Consider the following 22,833-nt stretch of genomic DNA (forward strand, 5'->3'; position numbering starts at 1 on the left):
GTTTCTGTAGTGTGAGAAACTGAAAGTGTAAATGAGGACCAAAATGTATAATAGATATTGTGAAATAGTAAGAAAATGTTCAAATGGATAGAAGAACTAGGGATGGGGGACAGGGGAAAGGACAGGAAAAAAATGAGAAAAGGAAAAAATGGAAACAAAGCTTTTGCAAATGAGGAAGGGAAGAGGCGTCGGAGGATAGGAGAATGGAAAAAAAAGAATCAAGATATATCACTGACAGGTACAGATTCCCTATGATGAATGTGATCTTTATGTATACCTAAAATATACCAATAAACTTAATTAAGAAAAAAAGAATTGAGATGTTATGTACATGTATCAATTCTCCACAATTAATGTAATCATTATGTACTACAAATGTGTAGTAATAAAAATTAAAAATTAAAGATATATGGCAATAATTTATATATTTATTGTATATTAAAATAATATTTTGGATATATTTGGCTAAATAAAATATTATTAAAATTAATTTCTCTTCCTATCTGTTTTTACTGTTTGGTTTTGATGTGGCCACAGAAAAATGTAAAAGCATACTTGTTCCTTGAATTATATTTTTTATTAGAAAATGCTCCTATAAAATAATCAAGTACACAATCTTCTGAAAGGCTCTGGATTTGGAAAGTGTAGCAAAGTAGAAAGAGGAAAAAAAGTTCAGAAGGAAAGGAAGGAGAAAAAAGGGGGAGGGAGAGAGGGAAGCCAAGAATGAAGAAGGGAAAGAGGGAGAGAATGGAGAGAAGGAGGGAAGGAGGAAAAAAGGGAGGAAGACAGAAGGAAGGAATGAAGGAAAAACAGAAGCAGGAAGGGAGAGAGGAAGGGAAGGAGGGAGGAAGAAAGGAAGAAGGGAAGGAAGGACAGAAAGAAGGAAGGGAGTTGTCACAGTCAAAATGAAGTCACTTGTGTTAAACCCTAACAAAAAGCAACAAATAAAAACAAGAGGTTATAAGGGAGGGGGTCTTGTGCATAGGTCCCTGATAACAAGAAATATTCACCAAAGGCTTTGCCAGAACCGCAGTCGTGCACAAAAGCCATCACAGCCTTATATAAAGAAGACTTCTGCAAGGACATCTGTCTCGTAACTGTGTGTACAATCTTGTGGGTGCCAGACTTGTTACTGAGCTCTGAACACCCTTATTATTAATGTTTGTGTGAAGGGATTCTTGTGTCAAACTATGTGATCCTCCTCATATTGCTTTAAAAAATTTTCTCTTGTCTCACTCTCCTTGAATACACCATAGTTAGCATGGTATATGTGTTCACATACCATACATCATAGTTAGCATGGTATGTGCAGTGGTCTGCTCATCCCCAAAAACTAATTAATCTGCGGAGACTCTTTGTATATTATTTAGGTTGAAAATATTTACAAATCATATATCTGATAACAACTTACATCCAGAACGAATTTTAAAACTAAATCAATAATAAAAATAAATTTTTACACAAGCAATAAATGTGAAAAGACATTTCTCCAAAGAAGATATGCAATTGGCCAAAAAGTACCTGAAAAGATGCTTGTCAACAGCATTAGTCTTCATGGACATAATGCAAATCAAAACTACAAGGCACCACTTCTCATCTACTTACATGACTATTATAATAATAAAAAGAGAAACAGAAAATAACATATTCCTGAGGAGGTGGCAAAGTTGGAATGCTCATCCATTAATGATGTAGCCACTCTGCAAAACAGTTTGATGATTCCTACAGTGATTAAACATAGATACCACACAACCCAGTAATTCCATTCACAGGTAGAAGAATATGCAAATCTATAAAGACAGAAAATAGATCAGTGGTTGCCTCCTATTGAGGATCAAGAGACAATGGGGCAATGATTAACGGGTATAGCTTCTTTTGGAGCCTAAGAAAACTTTCTAAATTTGTGGTAATAGCTGTACAATCCTATAAATATATCAGAGTCATACAACATATAATGATGTTTCAGGCAATGACAGCATATATGACAGTTCTCCTATGAGATCATACTGGGGCTATGCCATGGGCTGAGGCTGAAGATGGCCTTTCGCCTAATCCCTGCTCCCTTTCTCCTCCATAGATTGTGGATCCTGGGTGGCACAACCCCAGGAGACAGTTACATTATGTATCCTTGTTCCTTTTCTACGCCTGCCCCAATTCCAGAAAATCACGTTCAACCTAGGCCACGTGGCACTAGTTACCCCGCCTTCCTACACTATAAATAAAGACCACACTGGATGCCAGGCGGCCATTAGCTCATGAGGCTATGGTCCCACCTGGTCCCAGCTATAAAGCTTAATCTTGGTATGTATCCTTCTTTCTTATTATTGTACAATTTTCTTCATCTCCTACTGCTCTCCCCAGCTTCAGACCCTATGCTATGCAGGTCGCAGGAGGGCTGAGAGAGTTTCATTGCTTAGTGATGTTATAACATTATAATGCAACACATTACTCATGTGTTTGTGGTGATCCTTGTATAAACAAACCTACTCTGATACAATTATGTACAATACACAATACCTGATAATGCTAATAAGCTACTGTTACTGACCTATGCATTTACTATTCTATACTTTTAATTATTATTTTAGAATGTATTCTTATTTACAAAAAGTGTTTGCTGCAAATAAGGTCTGCTGTGTGATGCAGGCCACAGCTTATACGTCTCGTATTTGCCAGGTCTTCTGATTGCATCAAGAGGCCACACTGAGTCACTGACCTATATATACCATTTAGGTTTGTGTAAGTACATTCTGTTTCCACAATGATGAAATCGCTTAACAATGCGTTTATCAGAATGTGACCCCATTGTTAAATGATTTGACTGCACCTAAAGCCATTTAATTGTACAATTTAAATGAGTGAATTTTGTAGTATGTAAGTTTTATATCATTAAACTCTTTAAAAGTGCACAAAATTACTGAGGTTGTACCAAACAAGCCATGAAATCACAGTGAAATATAGACAGAGATATGGAGGGAGAGAGAAGCTGATGACTGACCCATTCATCACCACTAGAGTTGGCTAGGGGATCACTTTGTATATCTAACAATTGCTGCTTTTTTAGTATAAACTATACTTCAAAGTAACCAAGTAATCCTACTGGATGAGGGAAAGTTCTGTTATAGAGAAAAATTGCAGCTATCAATTAGAAGGCGTGATTGGATTCTACCCATAATGAAACAATTCAGGCAAAGATCATTGCCAGATGCTAAAACTACTAATGAGAACTGAACAGGGGAGGAACCAGACTGACATATCTGGACTCACAAACCAATCTTGGCATCACCAAAAGTGAGACAAGATAGTGCATACCTCTGGAGGTAATGCAATGTGACGTAAGTAGGATCATCTATGAAGTATGTTTGCCAAAAACTCCTACTGACCCTAAATATAATCAATCTGATTTTTATTCAAGAGAGATTAGAGGGGTAAGGAGAACAAGTTACCTACTTCCATTAGGATATAATAATCCAAATCCCAGAAGTTTGGACAGTGGCCAGGATAATTTCCCTAGCAATCAGTAAGTCAATGGAAGTGTAGGGGATCTGTTTTAGATTGGAAGAGGATTAGGAGAACAAGTAATTACACAGTGCAAACCTTGTTTGCATACATACCAGTTTAGTAACCAATTGTAAACAGACATTTTTTTAACATACTCATTGCAGTAGACACAGTCAACCCAGGGCATATTGAAGTGGTTATGAGCAACCCTGTTTCAAAGAGGATTTCTTTCCTAAAGGATTCCATAATCCCGTTTGTTGAGAGACAAAATTATACAATTAAGTTTAAAAATCTCAATCAGGTAACACTTAATTTCATAAAACATAATGTTCCAGTGAGCTCAAAACAGGGTGATTTTACAAAGGCTGAAGAAAACAGAAATCAAAAAAAAGGGGATTAGTCATTTCAAAGCTACTTTCCTTGTCAAGCAGGGACAGGGAGACAGAACAATATAAAAATAGTTGATTGGTTAACATCAGGTTACTTTTTCTTTTTTGGTAAAGATTAAAGCAGATGGATTTCATTATCATGCCAATTGAAACTAGCCTGTTTGGGAATTTGGGCTAATATCTCTCCTGATTTCCTAAAAGCTCAGATAACAACTCAGGTTTGATTTAGTCAAGTGAAATTAGCATGAATGGCTCTATTTTGATTTGTAGTTGGGTCCATTGGGATCCCATGTAGAAGCTTAGTCCAAAACATTGGCCTCCAGTAATTTTTATTTTTTAAAATACATTTAAACAGTGCTTCTCTATTTGGACTCCACTTTAATATTGTGTATAAATATCACTGTCTTCGAAAACGTAAAATGCTGATCACCTGAACACAATAGAGAAAGTCTTATAAATGCATAGAGAGGTGGAGCCACGTTTAAATAGTGAATATGTTTAAAAAACAGATTACACGGGAGCATCATAATTTCATCTCAGTGACTTCTTGTTTGGGACCCAGATGATCAGCATATACTACAGAAGAGTTTTCTTTTTTCATTTTTGAATGTAGAAAAAGATATTGGTATGTGGGTAGTGGGAGGGAGTCACAAGTCCCAGATTTTTCGCAAGACAGCTGTTGACTTTGGGTGGATCTACCTTTCTTGACTTCGGTTCCCCTTTGAAAATGGGAATAACAGTGTTTCCTTTATCTGTCTCCTGCCTCACCTGAGGCTCTAAAAACACATGTATGTGAAAATTATTCTTAGAATTATAAAGGGATTATAATTATTTAAAAATATATTCTCCAAGTAAATATAGTTTTTCCTTCGTTAACATTTCTTATTTTCCAGTTCCACTTCTAGAACTGTTTTTAAGTCATTCTGGGATATAGTTTGAATAAAAGACTCTGAGTATAGATTATATTTTCAATTAGAGATTATTTAGCCTTCTATTTCTGCATGGTAAGAAAAAGATTTCCCTCTTTAAAAAGTTTAATTTTAATAGTGATATAATCCAAATACATTATTTCTGAAATATTCTTTGCCACTTGGATATTTTTTTTTTTTTTTTTTTTTTTTTTGGTTCCGGAGATCAAACTCGGGACCTTGCGCTGCCACTTGGAGATTTTTAAGCATTTTAGAGTTCTGTACCAAAGTCCTGCTTAATTTAAACCTAGTAAAGGCATCCCTGAGAGGATTGGGAGGACTGGCTCCATGATCTCAACCCCTGTGGATACCAAAATTTGAAGATGTTTGAGTTCCTTATATGAAATAGCTTAGAATTAGCACATAATCTGTGTACATCCTTCTGTACACTTTAAATCATTTCCAGATTACTTACAATATAGTGTATATGCTACAAAATAGTTTATTGTTTAGGAAATATTGACAAGAGGAAGAAAGTATATACAGGTTCGATCCAAACACAATTTCTTTCCAATATTTTCAATCTCAAATTGGTTGCATCTGTGGATGTAGATGATACAAGAGAACTGATTTATATAATTTAGCTTTAAACTCAAAATTTCCACTTTAAATATGGTAGCCACTTTTAATGGTAGCCATGGCCTGTGTTCTATCAAGGCAGACTTTTTTCATGATACAGATAGCAGGCACTGGGGACATGAAGAGTAAGCCTTCAAATTAATCTCACAGAGCTAGGCCTTGCCTAAAGTGGTCACTATAAAATCTTCATCTGTACTTAGTGGCTCAAAGAAATGTGTCCAACATGTACATTCTTGATCTCTTACCATGGCAGGTTAGATGCTGCTAAGACAAATACAAGATCCTCTGAGCGTGCCAGCCCATCCATCTGCACCAGTAACTCTGTCTTCATCCTCAGGCTGCCTTCATGTTCTCCTCTGCAGAGAAACACGGAGACATGATTCCTTCAAGTGGTGGAGCCTTTGCCCTCACGCAAGAGTGACTGTAGAAAGGGTTCTGTTCTGATAGCAAATGTGGTCACTCATAATAGACTTAGAGAAAACAAACAAGATGGTATTATTTTCACATAGAAATAGTAGAAAGGAAATAAATAAATATAAAGATGCTATTTAAAAGAAAATCTAGAGTTAGCAGTGGACTAGAAAATAACTGAGAGGTAAACAGTGCCACTGGCATATTAAATCTAGCCCAGTTGTGTCTATCTGCAGCATTATGTACCCTTTAAACAGTGGCATGACTGAGAATAATCACTTTCATTTACATAGCATGCAGGGAAGTACTTTCATACAGTATTTCTTATAGTATCATTTATAGCTCTAAATTGTTAAGACAGATGAACTATGAGGCATGATCACAAAATACAGTGGATTTTTCTGTAGAACACAATATACACTTTGTGTAATCCCAAGCTAGATGTTTAAATTTTAAAAAATTATTACAGCAAAAGACACATCGACATTAATCCTCCTCACAGTACTCCCTTTCACTTCAAACACACTTATCCCATCTTGCCACTTTCTGAAGCAGTTCTAGAAGTGCTGTTTTGTGAATGTCTTTAGTTGTGCCACTGTGGCTGCCTCAATGTCCTGAATCAATTCAAAATGTTTACAGCAATTTCTGTCAAATAAAAACATTACAACATGTCTGGATCTGGGGCTGTGTGATTCCTGGCTCTTTCCCAAAGTCAAAATGACTATGAAAGGTAAATGTTTTTCAGGACATTGAGGCAACCACTACAGCACAACTAAAGATACTCATAAAAGGGCCGGGGATTTAGCTCAGTGGTTTTGCTGCCTGCTGCGCAAGTGCAAGGACCCAAGTTTGATCCCCAGTACCAAAAAAAAAAAAAGATACTCATAAAAGAGGACTTCCAGAACTGCTTTGGAAAGTGGCAAGAATGATGAAATAAGTGTGTTCAAAGCAGAAGAGAGTATTTTAACAAGGATTAAAGGCAGTGTAACTTTTATTACAAAAGCATTCTCTGTATTTTTCAATCACATTTTGTAATATACTGAATCAGTTTCACTCTCTTCTAATGAGAAGCAAGACAATGACATGAAATCCAAGGTGTAAATGGGAGTATAAGCATGAAATTAATTTGTTTCATATAGACCTTATACATATAAATTAAAGGTAGTGTGTACAATATTTTAAATAATTCATGTGCTAAAACAAATTTTCATGGTGTGGAATCTTCCACATAGAACATCACGTCATCACACAAAAAGTTTCAAATTTTGGAAACTTCAGATACTGGATTTTCAGACTGAGGGTGCTCAATGTATATATAACTTTTTAGGATCCATGGTTCTTACAATCCAGCTATCGTTTTCTAAGACTCTCTCACAGTATAGTTCTTGTATACTTGGCATTTGCCCATAAACATGATTTTTTAATATAATATGATCCAGGAAGACTTCAAAGCACCTGGCCTTATTCCCTGATCCTTTGAAGACTAGATTTAGAGTCTTAAGTTGAAGACAAGGAAACCAGAATGAGGGGCAAGCCTGGAGCCCACTCAAGGATGGCAGGGCTCCCACTTTGGTCCAATCAAACCTGTGGGAAACCCTGGGGAGAAAATCAACAAAGTAAAGCTGAGAACCAGTGCACAGGTCCTTAGGGAAAGGTCGGCCACAAGGACCAGTCTTTACAGAGAGAATGACTCCCAGAGAGGTCAGAGGCCTCCCAGCTGGTGTGCAATTGTTTGCCCCCATCAAGCTCAGTATAGGGAGAAAAAATGCTGCAGCCCACAACTGTTAAGCCCTCAAAAATGTTACATTTTAATGAACTGTATAAACCTCCTAGGACTTGGGAACCTTCTCATGCTTGTTTTTTCCTCCTGGGAAAACGGTTTCCGATGAGTAAAATTCCATAAATTATATTCTAGTTATACTTCCAACAAGCAAATTACTTACTTTTTATTGCTATTAGTTCTGCCTTAACAGTGGACCCTGAAATGTCACTAATAAATGCATCTGTATCGAGAATTTCAAGATTTGTTGTTTTTTCAAGCCACTGTTGCCAAATTTAATTTTAAAAAACCCCTCTAGACATAAAAAGACAGTCTTTTTTTTATTCATTAAGTTTATTGGTACATGTTAGGTATACCATATGATGACATTCATCACTGAGGGAAAAATAGACAGTCTTAAAACCAAGCCAAAAACAAAAACCCCTACTTGGCCTTTTGAAAGCATAAACAGAAGGCTTATCACAGTCTAAGAAGTGTTTCTTCCTGCTGGGGACACTTAATCTTTAGAAATAACCTATGTGACACATTTAAACGCGGACATGCTGAGCCATAAGCTGAGGACAGAGAAGTGGTGGTTTCCTGGCCTCACATACCACAATGAGGGAGTGACACACAGACTCAGCCCACTGCAATGGCTCAGGGGGCAAGCCCTGTCCCACCGGCAGCCCTCTGGCTCCAGAAGAGGCAGTCACAGGCAGATATTTTGAGCCAGCAGGACTGTTATGGCAACCTGGGATCCTGGGGCTGGATGATCTGCAGGCTTAAAAACCACTCTGTGGGGATAGAGGGGAGGGAGGATGACATCTCCGGTTATAAAAACTACTTAAATCAGCTTTTCAGTTAACAAGATCTAATTTAAAAACCTTTCCGTGTGTCTGCAGAAAATTTGTGGGCTTATTAATAGGCTCATTCTGCTGGTAAATGTCAATGGGCTTCCGACCATCAAACACACTTACAAGAGGGGAGAAATGACGACCAAAAAAAACCCTGTCTGTTACCCGGGAGCAGTGCCTCTCTGACTCATCACCGACTCCAGTTCGTCCAGGAAGATGGTGGAGGGGGCGTGATAGCGGGCAAGTTCAAATAGCACCTGGGTGCAGGAAAAGGAAGGGCATGTTCAAATTCATACACGTTAAGTCCTCATCATATATTTAAGTGCTCAGATGCTCCCAGAGATTAAAAGCCTAGAATGACTGTAATAATAAGCATTCATTCAATCCTCTGTTATTTCACAGTAACTATAATCATTACCATTATTTTTCCCTACGACCACGCCAAGGGGTTAGATGGTCCAATTATTTCCATTTGTCACTTGATAAAATTAGAGCCAAAGAGAGTAGATGGTTGGTTCAAGGTTACTAATCATAAATGGGAGAGCTAAAGATAAAATTTAGTTCCCAAACTTTCAATTGGCTAGTAACCCTGGAGACATCAGCCAAAAACAGGCTGTATGTGGATACAAAAAGCCTCAGAACAGGTAAAATCATTTGATGATCTTTCCTTTAATCTTTGGGCACAATAGGAAAATTATTCTTAGAAAAATTTCAGGAAAAGGATAAAGTTCCAGTCATGGGTAATAAGGCCAAAAACTATTGCCACTTTCTGCTCCCAAACTGCTCCATTGAGTCCCCACTCCACCTCAACTCTGGCTACTTGGTAAGCTCAGGTATTTGAAGACAATTTTTTATTGAATAAGATGTTCTCTATTCAGAATAAAACATTATAAACTGAACAAGAACAGGAAAGCAACCAGCAGAAGAACAGACATATAAAAACAAAATAAAGAGCTCTAAAGGGAGACTTAGTAGTGATGAAAAGAATATAAAAATCTAAACCTTTTTTTTTAAACTCTGAAACTGATCTCTTGAGTACCATATTCAATTCTTCACTGGTTGATCAGAGAAAGCAGTAGAGATTTAGAAAAGAATAAGAGATTTTTTAATAACCAAGGGGGATTTATTCTCCATGTCACTTAGTACCAGCAAAGCATCACAGAACAAATAAAAGGGGAAAGGCTCAGAAAAAGCTGGATTGTGGCTTCCAGGAACCGCACCAGGTTATCCCTCATAGGCTGTGGGTGGGAAGACCTCCAAGGTCATGTATTAATACTTTCCTTTCATGGAATTCATGTTCATTGGAACAATTAGCTTTGTATAATACACTGAGAGAACAAGAACAATGCTAGGACACTCATCATAAATGTCTTTTAGGATGGAGATCACCTACAAAAAGACTTAGGTCCCTTGTTGCAAAAAGCCCAAGTATATCCGAGATTAAGGGTGACTAGAGGTAGCAGGAATCTACCCAATGAAAAATAGTATATTAGAATTGTCTATTAGAACCATACACATTTTTTTTTTTTGCTACCGGGGATTGAACTCGGGTCCTTGAGCTTGTGCAACAGGCAGCGAAACCACTGAGCTAAATCCCCAGCCCACCATACACGTTTTTAAGGTGCTCAATTAGGTGTAGGAGGAAAGAATCTCTACTAAACTTCCAGGCAGGACAACCATGTCTAGAGCCTAGGGCTCCAAATTGCCTATATCATTGGTCTTTTCACTCCTAGAGAATAAACAGAATCTTAGGCAAGTGCTTCTAGAAGCATTAGTGTGAAATTTTCAGAGGTACTTGGAGGAAGTTAAATCATACAATTTGGGAGCAGGGGTGTTGAAAGATGGAAGCATCAACAGGTGTATGCATTTGCTAAAGCGATCACTCAACTATTCAATAGTGTTCAGCTCCTAAGAGAAATAAACATTAGAAGGGGAGAGAGGAACATCACTCAAAGGTTCCCTATAAATAACTCTTTAATCGGAATAGAAAGAGAAGCAAATGGTAGAAAAAGCTTCTCTGATTTAGGAGAAGGCCCTATAGGGCTTTCTTTATCTGAAAGCTCCACAGGAAGGAGTTTGACAGCATGACCAAGGTTTTTCAGGTGAGACTCTTTCCAAGACATATATATAAAAAGGAGAAAATATATTGTTTTCTGAAAGGAAATGAAATGAGATTCTTTCAGATTGGCAAAGGTTGCCTGTTTCTTCTTGAATTGTTTTTTCAAATAATCAAATAAAATGCATTTCAGAGAAAGAGAAATTTAGGGCCAGGGATTTAGCTCAGTGGTTCCGCTGCCTGCCTTGAAAGCAGAAGGACCCAAGTTTGATCCCCGGTACCAAAAAAAAAAGAAAGAGAAATTTAAATATCTTCTAAACTTATGAAGAAATGTTTAAATTCCAAATCAAAGGAATGTACATATAAGCACTAAAATACTGAAATGATCATTCAGTCACTGAATTATTACTTTTCATTATCAGACTAGCAAAGAGTTTTAAAATTTTTTGAGATTACACAATTATCTAGCAGGGCCGGAGATTTACCTCAGTGGTTCTGTCGCTTGCCTGGCAAGCGCAAGGACCCGAGTTCAATCCCTGGTACCAAAAACAAAAACAAACAAACAAAAAAAATTATCTAGCAATTCTGCTTCATAGAAATTATCCTATAATATTATAAATGTGCAGAAGTAAAGATATTGAAGACTATCCTAACTGTTCATAATCACAAGAGACTGGAAACAACCAAAATCCTCATCCAGAAAACACTGGTTAAATACATTTTGGTATATCTATGCTATGTGAAACTATAAATCCTTGTAGACATATGAAAGAATATGTTCTATCTGTCTATAATAGTATCAAACTATCTAAATTATATTATTTAGTAGAGGGAAAAGAAACATACAGAAGATGATCTACAGTATATCTTCCTTCTACTTAAAAAGAAAAGGAAATATACACTTGTTTATGCTAACATAAGTATAAATATTCTGAAAGGGTACACCAAGAACAGTTAATAGTAGGTACCTCCAGGGAACAGGCTAAGGGATTTATACATCCTTTTGTAATTTTTTTTTTGTAAAAGCCAATTACTTTTAAATACATGATATGGGGAGGTTATGGGGAGAATCATTTCCTCACTCTTAGAATTCTAACAAAATACAGTAATACCAAAGCCAGTGGAAATTTTAGTTTAAAACAAAATGCTCATAAAGAATAGAGAGTTCTTGCTAATTGATTATTCAAGCCATTTAACATTAAACAAAAAAATCCACTTGGCTTTAATCTCTGTTAAGAACATTCATAAGGTCAGGCAGAGTGGCACATGCCCATAATCCCATCCCTGGGGAGGCTGAGGCAGAAGAAGTACAAGTTTGAACCCAGCCTAGGCAATTTAGAGAGACCTTGTCTCAAAATTTCTAAATTTCAAAAAGGATGGGGGTAAGGGGCCAGGGATTTAGCTCAGTGGTTCCACCGCCTGCCTCCCAAGTGGAAAGACCCAAGTTCAATCCCCAGTACCAAAAAAAAAAAAAAAAAAGATGGGGGTGGTCCAGAGTTTGATTCCCAGTACCAAAGCAACAACAACAACAACACAACAAAAAGGATGGGGCTGTGGGTTTAACTCACTACAAAGGCCTTAAATTTAACCCCCTGTACCATACAAAATAAAATGCTTAAAATAAATATCTGAATTTATTCTCCTGCCTAGTTAAGTCTTGTCCAGAAGGCATAATTGATCTTTCTTTGAGCTCTTTGCAATGTCTTGTGCTCACGGTTCTAAACAGCACTTTTCTTGACAGGAGATTAATCTAATCTGACTCGGAGGCATCTTTTAAGGGCTTTGCTGTTACAGAGCACACAGAAATGAAATGCCCCCAAAAAAGTCCCAGGCTGCTAAAAATTGCAGTTAGTTGAATTTCAGCTAACTGAAATTCCAGCTAACTAGAATCCCATGGGAACCAGAAATGTAGTAGCAGCTAACTATGAGCCTCATCTTTGAACCTGACACTGAATTAGACTCAAAATAATGATCAAAAAAGTGGAAGATGTCAATTGAATATTTTCACAAATTACAATTCTGAAGGTATGATGAGAAGTTATAAAAATATATATACTTGAAACAACTTAAAAACAATGTCAAAATCATAATAAGTTATTTTAGGTAGATCAACCACTCCTTTAAAAATATTTTATTATAACATCCAAACTGCCATAATCTTCTGGAAATGAGTCATCCAATGGAGCATAATTTCAGAGTAATATTTTGAAATAATTTTTCAGAAAAAATATGTTTTCTATTCACTTAGTAGTGGTTTCTGATCAGTAGCTCTACAGAAGGCATTAGTTCAACAATTTCTGGAATGCATCCACCTTACATTGAAGCATACATTATAAACAAGTATTCTCTTGAGGTGACTGTATAAGGTAAAATTTTATAATGTAAAATACCACCATAGACTAGGAATGAGACATAATAAAGACAACCACCTTTCAGGGAAGGGAAAAGCCCTACAAACTATAAGTACTATGGAGAAAAAGTTGCTCGGAGCAGCTGAAAGAATAACTACATTCTAAGTCTCTCAATTCTCCCTTAGAGTACTTCATATACAATAGTAGCCTTTCAGTAAATGTTAACCAAATATTCTGCATACTTTTAATAATGAATGAAGAAAAAAATAGGCTACTTCAGAGACAATTTTTCCCCCTGGCTTCCATTTCTAAGTTGCGTGAATCAAAAAAGGGCTGTTGGTAAAATTCCAAAAGAAAAGAGATTGTGGTTTGCTGATGGGGGCATGATTAATATCCACATACAGTAGTCAATCCATTTCCCAGGCTTTTGGTAATCAAGACCCACTGTAAAGTCAAACATTTATATCATCCCAAAACAAGTAAGTTCTAACATAATTTCATACCCCCATATTCTGCTAGAACTTACTTTTTTTAAATAAAAATTAAGAATTCCTACCCGAACAAGTTTTTCTGAATCCCCTCTCCATTTGCTGACAATGGTAGATGCAGAAATGTTAAAGAAGGTCGTTTTGCATTCAGTGGCCACAGCTTTGGCCAGTAAAGTCTTTCCTGTACCTAAGATACAGGAGAAATATGAACAGGCACTTATACTACATTCCCTTACCTATAAACAGAAGTCAGTCTCACACTGGGAGGAGGGAGTGGTTGCTTAGCTGCCATTTGCCCCAGTTCTGGAGTGAGATCAGAAGGGGCCTCTCAGCCTCTGTGCATACACACTACCACACAAAAACAGAAACGTAACGTTTACCTGGAGGGCCATAAAGCAGGAGACCTTTCCAGGGGGAAAGAATTCCTGTAAACAGCTGTGGATACTATGGAAACAAGAACAATGGTGAGGTTTGGTATCAATACATCAGCCTGTATACCCTAAGCACAGCAAGCTAGTAATGCTAGAGTACACCATAGCCCACCTCTACAACTTAGTACTTCATTTTTAGTCCACACTCTGCTTTTCTTTTTCTTTTTTTTTGGTACCGGGGATCGAACTCGGGTCCTTGCACTTGCGCAGCAGGCAGCGAAACCTCTGAGCTAAATCCCCGCCCCCCACGCTCTGCTTTTATGCATACATTTTATTTTTCTTAATTATATAATCCTACTGCATAAAAATGCCTGAATGTCTGACTTCATGTCTGTGGGTTCTTAAAATAGCAGTGTTTTGCGGGGAGCTACTGGGAATCAAACCCAGGGCCACTCTACCTCTGAGCCACGTCCCCAACCTTTTTTTTTCTCTTGAAACAGGTCCTCATTAAATTGCTAAGTTTCTCTACCAACTAACCAAGACCCTTTCTCAAGATAAAATAAATTTTTTAAAAGGTTGAAGATGTAACTGATTGTGAAGGCTTGGGTTCAATCCCTAGTACCAACACACACTTACAGAGAGGGAGAGAGAGAGAGAGAGAGAGAGAGAGAGAGAGAGAGAGAGAGAGAGAGAGAGAGAGAGAGAGAGAGAGAGGGAGGGAGGGAGAAATGCTTATGAATTAGATCTTGCCCTTACTTGCTCTTTCTGGGGAACCCTATGTGAACAGGACTGGACTTGCCTGCTAGAGAATGAGAAGCCAAATGGAGAAAGACCTTAGCTGTCCCATCCATCTGAACTTTCCCTGCCACTCTGGCTGATGCCAGACATGTGACAGCTGGACCAATAACACCATATGGAAAAGAAATGAGCCAGCCCAGCTGAATCTAGCCTAAACTTCCTACCCATAGAATGACAAATGAATAAATGAGTGTTGTTTTAAAGCACTAAGTTGTGGGGTGGCCCCTTATACAGCAAAAACTATGTGATACACTGACTTTCTCATCACTCTATTTCTAAACTAAAGATGGCAAATATTGTTTTTCTACTTTTCTGCCTGTTTTTTGAGCTATGCAGAGATTTGTCACGAAGAAGTCATGAGCATAGCCTGCTGGCCTACTGGCCACTGCCCTGGAAGGCTGTATAGTCTTCACAACCAGTCTAGATGTACAGGGGTCAGGGCAGAGGAGGAGCTACAGAAACAGAGTGAGAGGTCCTCTCCTATAGGAGGCATTTCTACTATAGTCAGTACATTTTTAGGGAAGGAGGCTAACTTGGACCAATGTGCAGTAGCTGACAAATCAAATTTATGCAACAGAGTTTTAGATAAATAATCACATTACCCAGAGGCCTGGTCTGACCAATATGAAACACGGCTTCAAATTGTCTAGAATGGACTAGGCTTGATGCTCTGGTGTTGACAAAATGTTGTAACACAGACAGAAAGTTAACTTCTGGACAGAAAAATCATCCTGTCCTTCCCTTCCTGATGGGAATGTGACATACAGCTTGTCCAGTGGATAATAAACAGAAATAACCCCCGAGGGGCTTCCCGTCCTTACCCTGATAGGATACACAACTGCTTCTTTGACTAACTGCTTGGCTGCATCCAGTCCAATAATGTCATCCCACTTTATGTTTGGATTATGGAGATAAATGTCCTGCAATGCACATTTGATCATTTTGTTAAAACTAATGTTTTCCTCCACTGCTGTAATAAACACAGGAAGAGTAGAATACTTGACTTACAATAGGACATAAAGTGCAGGAGAAAAAAACTTTTCATATTAGATATATGTATACGTGTGCATTATGATTTTGGGTTCACCAAAGGGATGTCATGAAAATATTCAAGGATTTTTTTTCCAAAGAAGATACTGGTGATGCAATATGCTATTTTTAAAAGGGAAGAAAAACTGCCGAACAAAGAACTCTACCTGTCTCCAGTCCATAGCAAACCATGCTGATTTATAGCCATAATAAAAGAAGCTATAGAATATGCCTTCAAATTACATGAGTTTTTACTATGAAACATAGTTCCTCACTGGAGTCTAGCTTCTCTTTTGCTCTTTGATCTGGCAAACACTTTCTTAATTTGTTGCATAAAAGAGATAATGCTCCTCTGAAACCAATTTCTCTCTTTTCCCTAGTGATCACTCCCTACTTCCAGCAGGAACAATTGCCTCTGCAAAATTCAAGAAATTCGACACCTGAACAAAAGTGCAGTTTTCCCCCATCACAGAGCCCTGTAGCAACCATCTAGGGTAATCAATTAAGGCAGCTTTTACTAATAACTAATTTACACTTTTCAAGCTTCAATTTCACAAGACACCTCAGAACAGTCACTCGGGGGCCTTTCTCAGTAGGAGCTATTTCAGGCAAATAATGTCTAGAGTGTTACATCAAAAATAAATAAATAAACAAACAAACAAATAAATAAATAAAAATAAATGCCCTCCCCATTCCAAAGTCACTCTGAGTGACTACAGAACAAATCTAGAAACTATATATTTATTTAATTTTAAAGGAAGTAATATAGTACATGTTCCAAAAGTATCAAATTACATTCTGGGGGGAGGGTGGTACTGGGGATCAAACTCAGGACCTTGCACTTGCAAGGTTGGCGCCGGAACCAATGGGCTAAATCCCTGGCCCCAGAGTACATTTTTTAAAAGCCAGTGAGATGATACAGTATCCTACTCCTATCTCCCTTCTGCCTCTGCCTGGTGCTTCCACCACAGGCATTCTACTTTTATGGAGGAAACTAATGATAAAAGTGATTTGGTTATGCATAATATGCATTATCCATTCTTTTTTTTTTTTTTAGTACCAGGGATTGAACTGGGGACCTTGCACTTGAGAGGCAGGCACCGGAGCCACTGAGCGAAATCCCCGGCCCACATCATCCATTCTTGAATGGGATGCCAGGGAAATGACTCAGTCTTCCAAAATCTTGACAGAACTCACCCGATCTTTACATTTAGGTCTACATCCAAGTCCACTGGCCACTTGTATTCTTATTACCCTTTTTCCTAGGGAAATCTTGTCCTACAATGAGGATTCATCTACCTTAGCATTCAAAACATCCATAGATAAATATATTTTAGAATTGACACTGGGTTCCACAAGGTAGTGTTGAATTCCCCAAACCAAAATTTCTCCTTATCATCCCACAGTTATCAGTCAGAACCCACCAAGACTGCCTCATGAGTGGTGATCTCCTCAACAATGGAAGCATTCAGGCAGGGGCTGAATGCCTGTCTCCCATGGTACTGTGGAGAAGATTCCATACAGAATTCTTTCAGGTCACTTTCACTCTATGATTCTATATTTAGTTATGTCACCTTTTTGCAAAAATGGTGAGAGGGGCCAGGGATTTAGCTCAGTGGTTCCGCCGCCTGCCTCAAAAGCACAAGGACCCGAGTTCGATCCCCGGTACCAAAAAAAAAAAAGATGGTGAGGAGACTATTGATTTTGGTGGGTAAAAAAAAAGATTTTGCTCTGATCTCTTTTGCATCCCAGCCACCACAGCCAGGCTCAATTATTCACACCTCCTCATAAGGAAATGCCTCATGGCGCTGACCTCCCCTTCTCCATTGCTTTGCCATCATCCATCCACCTCACCATCACTAGAATAACAAGCTATCTACAAGCCCATTGAATGACCTCACTCCCTAAGAGACACCATTCAAAGGTACCTCATTTCTAGAAGCCAATACCCAGTCCCAAGTACTCCCCAGGTGCCCTTCCTCTGGAATCCTGCCTCTATGCAGTTCCACAACCCACCACTCCTTGCCTCTTGGTTACCAGAAGTATGCGCAAACTGCACAATTTCACTCAGGCCTCAGCCCTTAGTGTCTTTCACCCTTTCTCATGGAACTCTTTTTAGTGTATATTCTTCCCTAGCACTTTACCCACTCATTGAGGAAAAATATTCCTCCTTCATGCTCTCAAATTCCACTTGCCCATACAACCAGAAATTCTTGCAGGCAAGGATTGTGTCTTCTCTGTTCCCCGCTTTATGTTCCCAGCCTTTTGCATGTGCCTTACACAGACTGGGTGGGCAGTAGACAGCTACCAAACTGAATACAGAAGCTAGGACACTCACTTCCTCAGACCTGCAGGGTGTTTTTGGATCCTTTTAAGCATCTTCCTGATCCTGCCCTCAAATATGAGATCAGACCTCAAATATGAGATCAATAGAAATTACAAAAATATCCTAATAGCTCAGGAATCTACTCTCATCCTAAGAAACTGGCCCAAACCCACACAGCTAGAAAAAGATGGATGTGGAAAGCAAATGCAAGTCAACTAATTCCAAAGCCCATGTCATTAACCATTAAGCTTCACTACCTTTAGATTCCAGGACACAAGCTTAAAAAATCTGCAGTGTCAGTGGTAAAATCTTTCCTAACAGTCTTGTTTTTTATAGAAATTTCTGATTATGATATCATCAGACCCTGACCTCTTTCTAGGCTTTCATTTTTATAAACAAGAAGCAGGTATGCTCTTTGCTTCTCTAAGCAGCTTCTTTCTTTCCTTGACACTGGGCCCTGTTATACAACCTTTCACCGGTCCTTTCCTTTCTGTTTTCCTCTTTCAGTTTTCTTGGCCCCTATCATGAGATGGTGGGCTTTTTATATTGTAATTTTATGATTCTATAATTTATTTATCATGCATTATTGTGCCTCTAAACAATATGAGTGCCTTTGCAAGTGGGGGTACTTTATAAATAAATGATCATATTTATTGTTATTAATAAAAGAAGCAGCCCACAATGCTCCAGGAGCACCAATCTGCCTCAGTAAATTTGTGAACTGAATAGTAGATCTTACCCGGCTCACCACTGCTGCCAATTCTCGCATCTCACTGTTTATGCCAATAAATGCACTCAGAGGTTTCAGCAATCGTTCCTGATGAGAAGAAAAGGCTTTCGTTACCATATTGGTCCATAATATAAAAGAAAAAACAGGATCTTAGTGAAACAACTGGTGACAACTTGCTATGACCTTTGACTTCATCTTAAGCTTTGACTATATTCAAAGTGATGTTTCTAAATTTCAATTGGACTTTTGGCAGTTTAAAAGCCAGACAGCACCTCTGAGCTACTTACAGAGGGATCTGGGTTACAATTGAAGGTGTTCAGGGCAAGTTCATTGGTTGCTCCTTTGCTAGCATCTGTGAGCAGTCCTCTGAAGTCAGTGATTTGGCCCTGAAAGGAAATAACGGTTATCTATGCCTTTAACACATAAAACAAGACTATCCTTAGAAGTTTGGCCTCAGTAAATCAAGCCACTTTTACATATCCTGACATACTTCAAGTATCCAGGGCAAGCTTAAAGTTAAACTATAAAAAGAACCTGTACTTATATTGACCAAGACAGTGTCTTCAAGTTGGGGCACTCTAAAGAAACTGTAAATAATTCTTAAGAATGAAGTTGATTTGCATAACAATTCATGAACATTTTTCAGTTCCTGACACAAATCACCAACTTCCTTATGTGACTAATGCTCCTGTCTGGTCTCATCCTTTTAAGACATTATATGTGGAGGAAGGACTCATTAGTACGAGAGTAGAAATAGGTCCTTTCTGATGACCTTACATACTTTCATCACGCACCTGGAACAAAACAGATGTGCAAGGCACTCTGTGAAGATTATTTTTAATTCTTATGAGACCTCTGTTAGTGAGGAGTGACATCCTAGTTTTGTATTTGTGAAAGCAAGGCCTGAGGAGTTAAGTGATTTGTCAGAGCCACACAGCTAGTAAGAGACTTAACGCCAGGATCCACATATCTGTCCTCCAAACCCATAGTCCTTCCAATGCCACCCTGTCTTCCCTAGAAGTAGGAAAGAAAACACACAGATGCAAGCAAAAATGTTCATAATAATCATTGCCAACATGTATGAGGTGTGGCTCTTTTTTTCACTATGATAGGCATTCTACTTATTTCCATTTTACAGATGAGAGAATTGAGGCTCAGAGAGATTACAAACACTTTGTCCAAAGTCTGTCTGTAGCACTGTGTGAGCCTAGGCAGGCAGACTGCTAATCCCATGCCCTTAAGAACAACAAACCAATGAAATATGCAGAGCATGGGAAATACAAAGCTAGGGCCCCTAACATGGCAATGATAGACCTATCTTGGGGGTTAGTCCCTAGTGATACACCTTTATTCAGCCACTGGCACTTTGAAATGCTAGGGAGAAAACCATTTACATTTTACCCTAAGGACATTTCTGCAAGAAGGAGAATTTATAGCCAGCCTATTTCAAAGGTTAAGTGCTGGGTTAAATAGTCCCTTTCTCCTGACCCAATCAGAAACATCCATTTGTATCAATGTGAATTGTGTGAGTCTGCAACTGTATGTTATCTTTGTGACCTTTTGGTAGAGCAATATGCACCTATGTTATCTTTACAACCTTGTAAACGTGATACTCTGTACCTGTGTGATATTTTGTTTCAACTAAACTGTGTGAAAATTCCCCTGAGCTCCACTAATTTAGCAAAGTTCTGCTCCTGTGAAATTCCGCTTGCACTCCCCTCTTCCTGAGCCCTCTCCAATAAGAAGAGCCTCTTAAAAGGACCCTGCATGCTGCTTTTTCTTTTCTGGCTCAAGCCATTCTCCATCTCTGGCTAATGACAATAATAAAGGACTCAGTTTGGCTCAGAGTGTGGTGCATCTCTATAGGACGCAACTGGCTCGCCCTATAACCAAAGAATGATAACCCTGCAGGGGACACTTAAGATGAACATCATACTTTTCAGTTTCTAAAGGACATCCTTTAACCTACCTTCTGATTACAATCACCCAATCTGGGTCTTCTTTTTTTGAGAAACCACTATTTATGAATCCAGACATGAGATTCCTTATGAAAAGGGTAAAAATATCTACCAAGAACAGAATCAACCCTAGATCAACTGAGGCTCCATGGTTCACACAGGATTGCACTTAAACCTGGAACTACACCTCCAAAGAGTGAGACTAATCATCAGTTACTCCTGACAGGGCTGAGAAGAATGAGCATGAGTCCACAGCTCATTAATGCTCCATAGCCAGCCAATTGGGGGGGAGGGGGGCGGGTACAGGGATTGAACTCAGGACCTTGCACTTGTGAGGCAGGCTCTGGAACCACTGAGCTAAATCTCCGGCCCAAGCCAATGTTTATTATGTTAATCACCCAGTCTTTAAGCATAAAGTGTGAGACCAAAAGTGACTCCATTTTGCTAATGTGAGACCAGAATGACTCCATTTTGTCCAAAATGGAGCAGTCTCCTTTGTTCTTTCAAATTAATGATTAAATGTGCTTAATCTGGGACAAAAGACATGATCTGTAACTCAAGATTCCTAAACTCATTTCTCAGCCATCTGTTTGCCCTAGAAACAAGTGTCCCGGGCCCACTATCTATAGGACAATCTGTTAACGTGCTGACTGTCCACACAGGGTGGTCGTGGCCATGAGTCAGGATGTCTGCTGACCATCAGTACGTGACAGTAGACCACTAACCTTTGTCCCCATTTTTCTTGTAAAAACCTATACGTAATCCCCCTCAACTCCCAATGAGCCTAGCCAATCAAAATTCTACACTTCATACTTGCTAAATGTTAACCAATCATATGGCTGCTAATGACCGAAGCTTGCTGTAACCTCAATAAAAACCCTGCTAATTTGGAACTCGGGGCTCTCAATCTCGATCCACTGTGTTGGTGACAATTGAGAGTCCCTGCTTAAGCTTGAATAAACGACCCTCGTGTGCTTACATCGGAAACGGCCTCCTGGTGGTCTTTGGGACTTCATAATCTGGGCACAACAAAAGGAACATTAGAAGCCATCACTTCCAAACCATCTAAGTTACAAATGAGGACACTGAACTCCTTAGGGATGGGGCAGCTCATTCCAGACTATTCTTCCAGAAAGGAGATGCCAGATCAGAACCTACTTTCTGATTATCACTCAGTGCTCATCCCAGTTTACCTCCCAGGCAACCTTTGATTGTATTTTTAAAAAGAAAAAGAATTCTTTCAGTGTTAGGATCCTGCGTGCTGCTTACTCTTCTTGGGTTGGCATTTTCCTCTCCACTGTCTCTCTGGATTCTTGATATATTTAAGCCAAAGTCAGCACTCTCCACACGAGCATTATTGATACTCTCCTGAAGAAGAGGAAGACAATGAGAAGCCAGCTGTGGAAGAAACTGAGAGATGCTGGTTGTAGCCGCCTATTCCCCCACGCAAAATCAAATGCTAGATCCCAATTCTGTACACAAGGAGCCTGCATGTTATCGGGCCACTTTTATACAGATCCAGTAAGATGAATTAACTCTCTGCCCATGCCATGATGAAGGAACTGTCCTTGGAATGCTAAAAAAGACACTGGGACATATTCTAGAGGAAAGAGCTCTGCCTCAACCTATTCCACTCACTGGCTTGTCTTTCCTCTTGTGGCCAGGGCTGGCTGAGTCAGGAGAATCTGCAAAGCCAGACAGTCTCCTGTGGGACTCACTCACCTTACCTCCCTTCTCTCCAAGTCAGGCCTCAGTGGCCACAGCCATTACCCTTCTTGAGGAGTTATTTTGACCAACTGAGTTTCATGATCATTCCTTTCTGTGTGGTCAAGAATCTTTGACATTAACTCTTTCTATTCCTTTTCTCAGTTTCCCCTGGCCCTCTTTCCTTGGAGGCCTGAAACTTTTTGTCCCTGGTAAGAAGATCCCTGATATGTATGTATCTCCTGCTTAGATTTCACCCACCTGCCTGGTGAGCTCTCTTCTCTTGCTGCCCTCTCTCTAGGAAGTGCAGTGAGGAGAAAGTGAAGACCAACCATGTGTGCTTTGGAGAAGCCCAGCAGGAGGCGGCTGAGATCCAGACACACCTGATTCTCTCCCCCCCTGCACTGAGCAGCCCAGGAGTATGCTTTGGGACAGTAGGACCTGCCACCAGTAGTGACCTCAGCTGAGAGCTGCAAGCTCTGCTACAGCCAGGCCCCACCACCCAAGGTCCTTGTCCTGCACTCAGACCAGGGGAAATCCAGCATACTAAAAATTCTACTT

The 22,833-nt window shown here is 39.1% G+C and overlaps 1 protein-coding gene across 19 annotated transcripts in view; it reads right to left on the minus strand.

Annotated features, from left to right (window-relative positions):
• The window catches only part of Katnal2 (katanin catalytic subunit A1 like 2), a 157,151-nt gene that overhangs the window by 62,393 nt on the left and 71,925 nt on the right, over positions 1–22,833 (minus strand). For 13 of the 19 annotated variants that reach the window (XR_015442188.1, XR_015442186.1, XR_015442187.1 and 10 more), the window contains 9 exons: positions 21,838–21,936; positions 18,898–18,996; positions 18,620–18,697; positions 15,347–15,445; positions 13,737–13,800; positions 13,425–13,543; positions 11,003–11,053; positions 8,627–8,718; positions 5,683–5,793 (listed from right to left, as the gene is read on the minus strand). Coding sequence is in view for 16 of the 19 variants with exons in the window: in XM_087189188.1 (XP_087045314.1) it covers positions 5,683–5,793; positions 8,627–8,718; positions 11,003–11,053; positions 13,425–13,543; positions 13,737–13,800; positions 15,347–15,445; positions 18,620–18,697; positions 18,898–18,996; positions 21,838–21,936 (812 nt within the window). In the remaining 3 variants the exon portion in view is untranslated. The remainder of the gene's footprint in view (positions 1–5,682; positions 5,794–8,626; positions 8,719–11,002; positions 11,054–13,424; positions 13,544–13,736; positions 13,801–15,346; positions 15,446–18,619; positions 18,698–18,897; positions 18,997–21,837; positions 21,937–22,833) is intronic. The other 6 variants (XM_087189178.1, XM_087189206.1, XM_087189205.1 and 3 more) reach the window with 4 other exon arrangements.

The sequence above is a fragment of the Heterocephalus glaber genome, unplaced genomic scaffold, assembly GCF_053883595.1.
Source record: "Heterocephalus glaber isolate CG9 unplaced genomic scaffold, H.glaber_assembly_v1.0 deba00000331, whole genome shotgun sequence".
Lineage (NCBI taxonomy): Eukaryota > Metazoa > Chordata > Mammalia > Rodentia > Bathyergidae > Heterocephalus > Heterocephalus glaber.